The following is a 13,217-nucleotide window of genomic DNA, read 5'->3' on the forward strand; positions in this document are numbered from 1 at the left end:
CCTCAGCCCTGTGGACCTCCTCCTCCTTCGCACTCAGAGCAACCCTTGTCTACGGCTGAGGAAACGGCCTCTGACCCAGGGAAGCTCCGGCCATAAAGGACTGTGGAAGAGGCCTTTCTGGGGCTGCAGGAGTCAGGGTCTTTGTGTTGAAGGTAGGTGTTTATTCCTGGAGCTGAAAGGGGACCTTTCTTTAAATCTTTCAGTCCAGGATTGTGTGGAAGGGTTGCCGCTGAGAGACTGATCCCATGATTTGCAGGCTTAAATGTTAGAAAATGACACGTGTGTGACCACAAGACCAGCTGTGAGCTAAGTATTGTAAACAGTCAAATTCCAGTGGCAGTTAACAGTCGACACTTGCATTATGGAATGTTGATGCTGCCAGTCCTTCTGAGAGAGTGTGTCAATTATGACAGTTGGATGTTAGAGTAACCGCCTCTCTGTTTTGTTGTTATTGTTGATTGGTTGACAAAGTCGTGTAGGGTGAAAGCTTGAAGTGCTATTGTTCTTATTTCTCAAGCCGGGAGCTCAAGGCCGTTTGCAGTGGTGAAGAAATATTTTCCTTGAATATCTTTGCAGACATCTCTTCAGATTCCCTCTCTGTGGCATCCTGTTGACGTGGTTCAACTTTTTCAGGTGGTCATGGTGGACAGAGCGCATCTTTCCACGCCCCAACAATAAAGCCCCAAATTCAGTCTCTGGCAGCATTGTCTTCCCAGAAGGTGGAAGTGAGATTTCCAGACCCCAGACACACAGTGCGCCAGTGAGTCCTTTGTGTGGGGATTGTGTGTGTACATGCTGTTTACTAGAGCTTTGTAAGTTACTAGTTTCACTGGGTTTATAAAATGAATTTACATATCCCCAAAATGAGTATAGAAATAGAAAGAAATAGATTAAATGGACCGATCACAGCAGCAGAAATCATTGAAGTAATAAGAAAAAGTTTAAAAAAGGGAAAACACAAGGACTGATGGCTTCACCGTCAGTTATTATAAAGTATTTGAGGATCAATTGTTAACACCACTCAAATTAAAATGAAATCCCATCAAAGAAAACCATTATCCTGAAACATGGAAACAATATAATATAACTTTGCTGTTAAAAGAAGATAGAGATGCAACTGAGGTAAAGAGCTATAATTTCTTTATTAAATATGGATTATAAACTATTTTCTATGATTTTTGCCGATAGACTCAAAAAATTTCTTAAAGACTGGATTCAAAAGGACCAATTGGGATTTCTCCCTCACAGACAACTCAGTGATAACATACAAAGCATCTTAAATATAATTCAATATTTTGAAAGGCACAACAAAAAACAACTTGCACTTCTCTTTGTTGATTTAGAAAAGGCCTTCAATAACACAGGATGGGATATGTTATTTGCGACACTTGAAAAATTGAAATAGGAGCTTCTTTTTTAAGATGGATAAAGGCAATGTATAAAGATCAAAGAGCCAAACTAATTGTTAACTATAAAAAAAAACAGGAATTTAAGATTTCTAAAGGTAAATGGCAAGCTTTCCCACTTTCACCCTTTTTGTTCATTCTGATCCTTGAAGCACTGAATAATAGGATAAGATTAGAAAATAAGATCAATGGGATAAAAATTAAAAACAACTGAGTTTAAAATGAGCGTCTTCTCAGATGACATTTGTATTCCCTGGAGAACCCAGAAAAGAGCACAAGACAAATGATGGATGTAATAATGGAATTGGAATATGTTTCAGGACTAAAAGTAAACAGAGACAAAACAACATTAATAACAAAAAATATGGGGAAAAGGAAGAACAAATGCAGGAAGAAATTAGTGGATTTAAAGTGAGAAAGAAAGTTACATATTTAGGAATAAATGTAACAAATAAAAACTCATATCCATTTCAGAATAACTATGAGACGCATGGAAGGAAATCAGAAAAGACCTAGAAAAATGGGGGAAATTACACTTATCGCTATTAGGAACAATATCACTGATCCAAATGAGTTTCCTTCCTGAAATACTGTTTCTGTTCCAAGCGATACCCATCATCCAGAATGAAAAAACATTGAATCTATGGCAAAAGGAAATCTCAAAATTTATTTGGAATTAAAAAAAGAGCCAGGATAAAAATGAAAATACTTTGTGATGACAAAAGTAGAGGAGGACTTTATTATGCTGCTTGTTGTTTAGTTTGGACTAGAGAATGGTTTATGTCAGAGAATGAACAGTTGTTATGTCCGGAGGGTGAACATTTAAGATTTGAGTGGCACGGATTCCTAATTTATGGTAAAGAGAAAATTCATAAAGAAAGGATAAATAATTTCGTAAGAAAAGCTCTATTGAAGATCTGGGGAAAACAAGTGTAGAATATGTCCAAAAATACCTTTATGGTGTTTGCCGCATGAGGCTCTTTTTGGGAGGAAAAGTATCCAGAAAACTAAATGTTTAAGATACAAGGATGTACTGAAAGAATCACAAGGAAAACTAGAGATCAAAACACAAGAAGAACTTAAAGAATCTGGCCTAGATTGTCACTGGTATCTTTATCATCAAATGAGGGAGAGGTTTAAAATAGATGTGAAATTAGAAGGAATACAAAATGAAACATGGGAATTGTGGAAGCCATGCTCCATGGTCATTCCATGCCTGATGAGAGTCTTGGGTGCGAGGCATTGGAGAAGCATCCAGCTGTGTCTCTCTAGCCAGAAGCCAAAGGAAGGCCTTCTCCTCTGAGGGCCACTGGGGAGGTCAGGAGGTTTCAGCAGATGATGCGCTCCTTTCACATCTAGCTACAGGGACATAGCCAGGGTCCTCTCCAATTCCCCATCCCCTGACCCCCCTCCACTCTCACAAGGCATGGAGTGTCAGGACCATGGTGAACAGGTCTGAGGAAATGACATGCATGTGGCCACTAGGTGGAGCTCTTGTGGAAGTCATTGACAGCTCTAGTGGCAGTTAGATGTGTCAGCATTTAAACAGTGCACCATTGGAATGTTGATGCAACTGTCAGCTGTCATTCTCAACTGTCACTGAGGAAGAGTCAGACAGTGTGTGCCTCAGAGTGGGTTGTTACTGGTGTGGATGGTGGAGGGTGTCGATGTATATAGTGTTGTACACAGTGGAACTTCTTAAATGAATAAGAGCCTCATCTGAGAGAAGATTACAGTGTCTCTTTGCTCAGTGAGAAAGCGACAGGTGTTTCTTCAGCTCACAAGCTACTGACTGCAGTCAAGGTGGAGAATCTGGCACCATACGTTAACATGTTGCCTCACGTGCTGCATAACATAGCGACATGAAAAGCATTTTAACATGGAGTATCTGTTGTGTAGGGGAGCTGAAGTTAATCTATGCTAGGTCCAGGGGGCTTTGTTTGGTGAAGAGGGAGGAAGGAGATACCCACCTCTGCATTGGATCAAAGGAGGCATATGTCACCTGTGTATCTCACTAGCAGCATGCTGTTCTCTATGTCTTTGAGTGACGCAGGATTTCTTGACAAACCAAGCCTAACTCTAGTCTCTTTTCTCAGAAACTTCATCTTGGCCTCCTTGTACACAGCTAAGGGGCATATTTTGCTGGAAGAGACCCAAGTGCAGGGCCACCATGACCCCCCCTTCCCACCTAATGGCCAACACAGAGGCCAAGCGGAGGGAGTTGGGCTCCAAGAGAAAGAGGCTGTCCAAGAACAACTCTTTGGTGAGTCGCCATCCTGACTATTAGTTTTATTTGTGTCATTGCTGGGCCAGCTCATGAAAGCAAGTGGAGAACATATTGTCCCAGTTTGGCAGAGAAAGTAATGGTTAATCCTCTGTCACCCCACTTTTTCAGGGGCATTCAAAAATGTCCCGGTTTCTCTCTCCTCCTCTCACTTTCCCCCTTATCCTTAGGTCTCTTGGGTTGCTGAAAAATGACTTCTAAGGGGTTTGCACCCCATCAACTCAAAAGGGGGGAGAGGCGAGGAGATAAGTAGCAAGGGTCTTCCTTTTTGGCTCAGGAGGTGGAGGCAAAAGCAAACTACTGTGCCCTTCCTAGCTTGTGTGATCTTCCTCATAAACAACTTTGGCCATCCTCACCACCTTCTGCTTCTGCTTGTCCACATGTGCCTTGCTTTTCCTGTCTGTGAAATGTTGGGGATATGGGGGACCATATCTGGATCTAAATTGGGGGTGGGCCCAGTGGCCCTCAAGTCCAGAATGCTCCCCAGAACTGTTTTTTAAAAATGAAATTTGCCTCTGAAATTTGGGAAGAAATGGCTTAATGCACCTTAATTCTTTTGTGGCTAAATGTACTATATGTGTTGGAATAGTCAGTATCCTAATCCATCCTGAGTATCCCAGCCATGGCCTAAATTATATTGTTTATTATATTGAAAGGATGCAAACCAAATTGATCTCAAAGGCAGTAGATTTTTTTCTTGTTGACAGAATTTAAAGTTTATTTCCTGGACTGAATTCTGAAGTGATGAAATACTAATATTTCAGATGCACCATGTGCTTTCCTCCCCTTTTGCTTAGTCACTCTCTGGATGAGGGCTATTTTCTATTTCAGGTGACCTTTGCAGATGTGGCAGTATATTTCTCCAAAGACGAATGGAATCTGTTGACGAAGAAACAGAAACTTATGTATAATTATGTTATGATGGACAATTATGAGAATGTGGCTTCTGTAGGTAAGGAACCTGAATCCATTGCTCTTTCTATAAAGACTGAAGGCCTTTTCATACGATATTATCATGTCGCTTTGGTTCCACTAGAATTATAGAGTCATAGAGTTGGAATAGACCACAAGGGCCATCCAGTTCAACCCCCTTCTGCCCTGCAGGAATACACATTCAAATCACCCCCAAGAGATGACCATCCAGCCTCTCTTTAAAGCCCCCTAAAGAAGAGGACTCCGCCAAACTCTAAAGGAGTATATTCCACTGTCAAAGAGCTCTTACTGTCACAAAGTTCCTTTTAATGTTTAGGTAGAACCTCTTTCCCTGTGGCTTGCATCCGTTGTGGTGTCTCCTTTTCTCTGTAGCAGAAAAAAGCAAGCCTTCTCCTTGCGCAAAATGACACCCTTTCAAATACTTAAAAATGGATATCATATCCACTCTTTATCTTCTTTTCTCCAGGATAAACATAACAAGCTCTCTAAGCTGCTCCTCATAGAGCTTGATGGTTTCCAGACCCTTCACCACTTTGGTTGCCCTCCTTTGGACATGCTCCAATTTGTCAACATCCTTTTTGAATTGTGGGGCCCAGAAATGGACACAGGATGATTCCAAGTGAGGCCTGACCAAAGCAGAATAGAATGGCACTATTACTTCTCTTGATCTAGAAACTATTCTTGTATAGATGTAGTCAGGAATCACATGGGCCTTTGTAGCTGCCGCATCACACTGTTGGCCCATGTTCAACTTGTGGTCTACTGGGAGTCCTAGATCCCTGTCAAGCCTAGTTTAATTGTGATAGCAACATCATGTAGAATATTTGAATCTGTAGTTCAGTGAGGCACTATTGCTCTTCAGTTTCTAAGGAATCTAATTACTCCATCCTAAACTGCCTATTCTAGGATTTTGTGGAAAGAAGTCATTGAGATTAATGCTTTTCACACCCAAATGGTACTCAGCACACCCTTGAGCAAGTTTACTACCTTTTTTGGTGCCTCTTCCATCCTTTTAAAGCTCTGGAGAGTCTTGTTGGGGGAAAGACCTCTCTTGGACCTGCAGTGGCCCAGGGAGGGCCCAACAGTGGTAAAATGGCCTCCACTTCCCCAAAGGGATGCTGTGGGATGCTGAGGGGCAAAATATTATTTCATTCCCCCCCCCCCCCAGCAATACAATGTGGGGTTGCCCCTGAGATCTCCTCCAAACCCCATCAGTAGTCCATGCCTGTCTTATAAATGTTTTAAGGCTGTTTTAAGGCTGCTCCCTGGTGCTTGACCCTCACCAAAATTGAAGTCCAGGTCCCAGCTCCTTTGCTCTGCCTTTGCCAATGAATTATTTGTATATTGATTATCCCGCCTTTCTCAATAGATGGGCCTCAAAGTGCCCCTTTTATGCATCACACTCTGTGGGTATATGTCTGTGATAAAGAGACAGACGGAAAGTGAAAAATTGAAAGGCAGGGAAGAGATGCTGAAAATGAGATGCTGATGGGCAAGAAAGAAGGTTGGAGAGCGGAGGGAGAAAGGGAAGGGGGTCATGCATCTGGGAGCCAGGAGGGGAAGGCAGGAGCAAAGCCAGGATCGCCTAGCTCTGTGCGGAGAGGGAGGGACCCCTGGGAAGGGCCAGGAGAGGGGCCTTGGGGATTGGGAGGCAGTTCTGAACTGGTTTCAGTGAACTAATGAGAACCGGCTCAGGTCCTTGTTTTCAGACATATTAAGTGGTTTTATTTAGCAATTATGAGTAATATTTAGGAAGGAAGGAAAGGAGGACACAATTAGAGAAAAAGCACTTTTATTTTCCAACCTGAGCTTGCTTAGCTGCATTTTTGGTTCCAGAGGCCCTTTGTTACCCAAAATGCTGGAGTCTGGGGAGGACACTTGCAAGTGCTATGCTTTGGGGGGGGGGGGGGATTTGGTACTTAGCTCAAAGAAGAGACATAATTTTGTTCAGGCAACAGTGACCTCGGAGGTCAGCCCAACTATACCAGGCATGCAATCTCACATAACTCCAGATGCATTTCAAATGGGTTTTTATGTGTCTCTCTGCAACAGGACTGACGCCAAAGAACAGTAAATATTGGGGCGTACATTTGTACTGAAATTGTTGCTTACGGACAGAGACTGAGGGTTAATAATAATAATAATAATAAAATTTTTATTTATATCCCGCCCTTCCTGCGATCAGGGTGGCTTACAACAGAGATTAAAACAATCCATGTTTCAAAATGGTTTAAATCGATTTAGTATGTTTCCTGGGTGGGGAAAAAAATGTCTGAATCCAAATTAAATGCAATGGATGCTTGATGCAAATACCTCAGACAAAAGGGATTAGCACACCGGCTCTCAGGTCCTTCTTAGCTCTGAATTCCAGTCCTGTTCATAAGCCAATGTACAGTGCAATCTGAAAGCAACACTTCCAGATGCAGCTCAACAATAACATAGAGTATGGAAACAAATATCTAGATATAGGTTTTGGCAATGCACTGACTACTGTCCACACTTAAAAGTAACTCACAGACACAGTTGATTTCACCCAAGTCCTTGGAGGTTCTCTATCCTGAGTTGCAAAATAATACAAATATTTGCAAGCTCTCTGACTTCCATCAACTTCACCATCTCTTGTACACACAACTCCAATCCAATACACAGCAATCCGCATGTGAGCTGTATACTGTATTGGCTGTGAGTCATCTCCTGGTGCCAAACAGCATGAAGTGACCTCTGCAGTTAGATTGCATCATGCTTTGGGCTCTGACTCAGTACTCTATGGCAGTCTCACAGGAAATGATGCCACTTGTCAATCAAAATATTTTTAATCGTGTTTAATGGAATATTTTTTCAACAGCCCTTTGACTATCTGCTTCGACCAATTCCCTTAAGGCAGTCCCACTACAATCTCTTCTTTGCTCCTGTCAGTAGGGATACGATTGTTCCATGGATTTGGGGACATCTGCAATAGTGTCATGCTTGGGTCACTCTCAGCAACTTTATTAATTTAATATCAAATAGGGAGGGTTCAACAAGGGCTAAATCTTGGGGTAACACCCTCCTCTCTTAATTCTGATATTCATTCTTGACTGTGATTGTCCTTCTTTACAGAAGAACTTGTGAGTCATGAGAGAGTCCACACAAGAAAGAAGTCACTTAAGTGCCAGCATTGTGGAAAAAATGTTGCTTGCAAGTCAGTCTTAGTCAAGCATCAGAGAGGCCACACTGGAGAGAAACCATACAAATGCCAGCGTTGTGGGAAATGTTTTTCTCAGAAGTCAGACCTAGTGAAACATCAGAGAGTCCATACTGGAGAGAAACCATACAAATGCCAGCGTTGTGGGAAATGTTTTTCTCAGAAGTCAAACCTAGTGAAACATCAGAGAGTCCATACTGGAGAGAAGCCATACAAATGCAAGCGTTGTGGGAAATGTTTTTCTCAGAAGTCAGTCCTAGAGATGCATCAGAGAGTCCACACAGGAGAGAAACCATACAAATGCCAGCGTTGTGGGAAATGTTTTTCTCGGAAGTCAGTCCTAGAGATGCATCAGAGAGTCCACACAGGAGAGAAACCATACAAATGCAAGCGTTGTGGGAAATGTTTTTCTCGGAAGTCAGTCCTAGAGATGCATCAGAGAGTCCACACTGGAGAGAAACCATACAAATGCCAGCGTTGTGGGAAATGTTTTTCTCAGAAGTCAGACCTAGTGAAACATCAGAGAGTCCATACTGGAGAGAAACCATACAAATGCCAGCGTTGTGGGAAATGTTTTTCTGAGAAGTCACACCTAGTGAAACATCAGAGAGTCCACACAGGAGAGAAACCATACAAATGCCAGCGTTGTGGGAAATGTTTTTCTCAGAAGTCAGACCTAGTGAAACATCAGAGAGTCCATACTGGAGAGAAGCCATACAAATGCCAGCATTGTGGGAAATGTTTTTCTCGGAAGTCAGACCTAGTGACACATCAGAGAGTCCACACAGGAGAGAAGCCATACAAATGCCAGCATTGTGGGAAATGTTTTTCTCAGAAGTCAGACCTAGTGACACATCAGAGAGTCCACACAGGAGAGAAGCCATACAAATGCCAGCGTTGTGGGAAATGTTTTTCTCAGAAGTCAGACCTAGTGACACATCAGAGAGTCCACACAGGAGAGAAGCCATACAAATGCCAGCATTGTGGGAAATGTTTTTCTCGGAAGTCAGACCTAGTGACACATCAGAGAGTCCACACAGGAGAGAAGCCATACAAATGCCAGCATTGTGGGAAATGTTTTTCTTTGAAGGCAATCTTAGTGAGACATCAGAGAATCCACACAGGAGAGAAGCCACTCAAATCTCAGCCGTAAATTAACATTGTTTTTGTCAATAAGGAATACAAAAAGTATATTTTCAATCCAAAGAAAAGGCCCTTCCTTGTGATTTTGTCTGTCTATATGTCTGTTTATGTTTTAAAGTTATAGTTTGTTAAGTTTAATTTCTATTAGTATAGATAATTGCTTCAGGTTATAAACTTGACTGGGGATTATGGGTCATGGCATAGGTCAGCTAGGTAGGGGGTGCTGGGATTTTTTTACAACTGGCTAGAATAGTTATGGGAATGATAGCTTTTGGAAAGTGTGGGATGTTGTCTGAAGAAAGGTGGGGGCAGGTATTAACAGAAAGGGGCTAGTTTCTGGGAATGGCAAAGGGGGCCTTGTTCCCTTTGGGGCATAGACTGTGCAACTGTGGAGGTGGGGGCTAGGTTTGGTAGAAGGTGGAGGTTTAGGTGTTGGGGTTTCAATGTATTCTTTGTCTTGGGGAGGACAGTTCTGGTTTAAACACTGAATTTCTGATTATGTGTTCTCAATAAAGTTATTTGTTTCAGTGTGTTGGACTCTTTGATGCACAGATCTTCTGAATTTACACAAAATACACTTTATTCTCTCATCAGTCCTCAGCTTCATTCCCAGCCATAAGCAGAAATGAGGCAAACACACACAAACACATACCAAACAGACAGATAGAGCTATATGTACAAAGCAGAGCCTTCCTTCCTTCCCTTTCCCTCCTGAGTCCAGCTCCTCCTTGGGCTCCATTCTGGCATCCTCCAAGTCTCATCAAAGGAAGGAAGGAAAAAAGAGAGGAATGAAGGGTGCACTCCTTCCTTTTCCGCAAAGGCTGCCAACGGAATAAGCCTCAGCAGCAGCAAGGCCCTGGCGATCCCTGCGCATGCTCAGGAGGGGCCTTTGGGGCATGTGCACATGCTCAGTCTCAGGCCCTGAAGCCATTGCTGCCCTCACAGTCTGTTCAGAGGGAGGAAGAGATGGAAGTGGGGGAGAGAAATGTATGGCAAAAAGGGGGCAGGGGGCACTTGAGGAGAGGCATTGTCATGGGGGGAGGGGGCAGGGTCCTTTAGATGTAAAAAGGGCTTTGAGGAGCCCCTGCCTCCTGGAAAGTGGGGCAGAGGAGAGACCCTCCCTCCCTTCCTCCTCATTTGGGGGGAGATAAGGGCTCGCAAGTCCCCCTCTTTGGTCTTCCAATGGGGGCACCCTCTTCATCTCTGGGAAGAGGAGAGGCTCCCAGTCAAAAGACTTTTGTGACAAATAAAAAGCATCAGATAGCTTAGGCTTCAATAGCATTGGAAACAACAGCTTTCTGGGGGAAGGGGTTTTCCCTGGGGGAAGGGGGCTCTGTCTGTGGGGGAGAGAAGAGCCCAGATTTAGGCCAAAGCCAAGAGCAGGCAGACAGAGGGAGCTCAAAGCCCCTTCTGGGGAGAGGGATACCCCCCGGCAACTAGGCTTAGAGGCCCACAGGATCTGGATTAGCCCCCCCCCCCCCCACATCCTTTAGTTACCCTTCACAACGACCCTGCAAAGATCAGTGATCCTCCTCTGGGAACATGCAGAAAGGACATGGAAGCCATTGTTAGTTCTTTGCCTGAAAGTCCCCTTCCTTGAAGGGATGTAGGTAGGAAGGAAAGAAAGAAAGTGCCAAGGGAAGAGATGGCATAAAGGGGGCTGCTGAAAGACAGGGGGCATTTGGATAGGAATCCCTCAGCAGCCATTTTAGGAAAGATGGCTCTGCCTCTGGACAGAGAGACGGAGAATGTGCTCATTTGGGGAAATGTTAGGGTCCCTCTATTGGGCCACATTCTCCTCTGCCCTGGAGCCTTCTTTTGAAGCCCCATAGACAGGGAAGATCTAGACCATGCCCTCCCCAGGAAAGGAAGCCCCCTCCCTTTGCAGGCCCCATAGACGGAGGGAAGATAAGAAGATGATAAAGAGGGGAAATCCCCTGGAGTGAACGGATTTACAGCTAGATATTATAAAACATTTCAAGGGGAACTAATATATCCACTATATAAATGGTTTAATTCTATTAATGCAGAGGGGATTCCAGACTCATGGGAGCTAGCGAGTATCACTTTAATTCCTAAAGAAGGAAAGGACAGCTTGTTAATGACTAATTATAGACCAATAAGTTTGCTGAACACTGATTATAAGAGATTCACACAAATACTTCCCAGCAGACTGAAGGGAATTTTGAATTTGACAATTGGGAAGGAGCAAAACGGGTTTTTACCGGGCAGACAGATTAGGATCAATATCAGAACGATTATAAATTGTCTCGAATTTTACCAGGTCAATAATGAGAAAAACTGTGCCATCATTGCTATTGACACGGAGAAAGCCTTCGACGGCGTGAGATGGGATTTTTTGATAGAAGTGGTAAAAAGTATGGAAATGGGAGACAATAAGGCAAATATATAATCGGCAAAGAGCTTAATTATCAACGGAGAAAGATCCCAAGGATGTATGATCAATAAGGGCACAAGGCAAGGATGCCCGATATCACCGCTCTTATTCTTAGAAGTGATAGAAATCTTGATTTCCTCTGTTAAAGGTAATACAAATATAAAAGGGATTAACAGAAAAGGAAATGAAACCAAGATAACAGCGTTTGCGGATGACGTGGTAACAGTTTTGGAGGACCCAAATCGGGGCAGAGAACCGCTGCTACAGGAGCTAAACAAATTCGGCATATTCACAGGACTGAAAATCAATAAAGACAAGACAGTGTTGATAACTAAAAATATGACTGGAGAAGAGGTAGAGGAATGAAAGAGGAAACCGGGCTTCCAAGTAGGAAAGAAGCTGAGGTGCTTAGGAATTTGGATCTCTAAAGACAATAATTATTTAGGGGTATGGAAAGACATAAGAGAAAATTTAAGGAGATGGAGATGGTTAAATCTTTCACTACTAGGCAGAATTGCCGCAATCAAAATGGCAGTTCTACAGGAAATTATGTTTCTGCTACAAAATTTGCCAATAGAGATTAAGGATAAAATATTTAAACGTTGGGAAGCCGAGCTAAAAACATTCATATGGAAAGGACACAAACCTCGGATTAAATGGGAGGAGCTCAAAGATGCTTCAGAGAGAGGGGCTATTCGCTCCCAGACTTCAGATTATATTATTGGGCATGTAATCTAATTTGGATCCAAAACTGGATTAAATTAGAGGACAAAGAAATGCTTGATCTAGAGGATGTGCAGTTAAGATTTGGTTGGCACGCCGTCTTATGTCATGAGAAGTTGGGGATGAATAAAGATTTCATTAATCATCCAATGAGGAAATCTTTACTACTCACTTGGAACAAGATTAAAAAGACATTTTATTTTAAGTTACCACTTCGGACATCGGCCCAGAAGGCACTCTTCGGTAGATGGATAAGCATCAGTCATTGGCTCACTTACAAACATTGGCTTAAGAAGGATCAATCAGGGAATTGGTCGATAAGATCTAGGGAAGATATTAACAAGGATGGACATAATAGACAGTGGTTTAATTCCTACCAGCTAAAACAAAGATTTCTGGCGGACAACAAAACAATAGGGATCGAAGCTAGACTAAACGGATTGGATGATTTGTTCTGGCAACCTGATAAGAAAAGGATATCCAAATGACACAAACTACTGTTGAGCAGAAATATGGAACAGGAGACTGTAAAAGAGTATATGGGGAAATGGGCGCAGGAAATGGGATGCAAAATTGAAATGGAAGAATGGCAAAACGCCTGGAATAGAACAAGTAAATTTACAGTAGAGCAGGATCTAAAAGAGAACCACATGAAAATAATGAACAGGTGATATTACACCCCATGGAAGCTAAACAAACCTTATAAATTAGCAGAGGGGAATTGTTGGGGGTGTGATTGTGAAAAGGGAAACATCTATCATATATGGTGGCATTGCAGGGAAATCAGACATTTTGGAAGAAAGTACATGACTCAATACAGCAGATATTGGGAATAAAATTCCCAATGAGCCCTAAGTTGTACTTACTCAATATAACTTCGATTTTAAGCCCACGGGACAAAAGACAATATTGGAGGATTATATTATATCTTGTAAAAGCAGTTAGAATTGAAATAGCAAAGTTATGGAAGTCAGATGAGACTCCAAGACGGGAAAATTGGATGCAGAGAGTTAATGATTGCAGGGAATGGGACAAACTCTCTTGTAGGGCTCAGAATTAGGATATGGAAAAAGAGAAGAGGAATGGGAAAAGAATGGAACTGAAATATGAAGCTCGTTGAGGTCTGAATTAACTGGAATTGAATCT

The 13,217-nt window shown here is 42.6% G+C and overlaps 2 protein-coding genes and 1 long non-coding RNA gene across 3 annotated transcripts in view; all 3 read left to right on the forward strand.

Annotated features, from left to right (window-relative positions):
- LOC149290483 (uncharacterized) overlaps positions 1-13,217 on the forward strand; it is a 426,035-nt gene that overhangs the window by 55,806 nt on the left and 357,012 nt on the right. The gene's annotated exons all lie outside the window — the stretch shown is intronic.
- Positions 95-3,667, forward strand: LOC149290485 (uncharacterized). The gene is made up of 3 exons (XR_016277239.1): positions 95-152; positions 634-760; positions 3,503-3,667. It is a non-coding gene; the product is annotated as an uncharacterized LOC149290485 (long non-coding RNA).
- LOC149290486 (uncharacterized) lies at positions 5,576-9,831 on the forward strand. Its single transcript, XM_089489305.1, has 2 exons — positions 5,576-5,597; positions 7,723-9,831. The coding sequence occupies exons 1-2, from the start codon at positions 5,576-5,578 to the stop codon at positions 8,958-8,960; spliced, it is 1,260 nt and encodes a 419-aa protein (XP_089345431.1). The 3' UTR covers positions 8,961-9,831.

The sequence above is a fragment of the Sceloporus occidentalis genome, unplaced genomic scaffold, assembly GCF_023333645.1.
Source record: "Sceloporus occidentalis isolate IW3139 unplaced genomic scaffold, rSceOcc1.0.p SCAF_39, whole genome shotgun sequence".
NCBI lineage: Eukaryota > Metazoa > Chordata > Lepidosauria > Squamata > Phrynosomatidae > Sceloporus > Sceloporus occidentalis.

Bases quoted from the DNA above. Each gene is read 5' to 3' on its own strand.
- LOC149290486 (XM_089489305.1), top strand. From the start codon at position 5,576: ATGGTACTCAGCACACCCTTGA. The intron at 5,598-7,722 runs GCAAGTTTACTA...CCTTCTTTACAG, and splicing joins GGTACTCAGCACACCCTTGA to AAGAACTTGTGAGTCATGAG.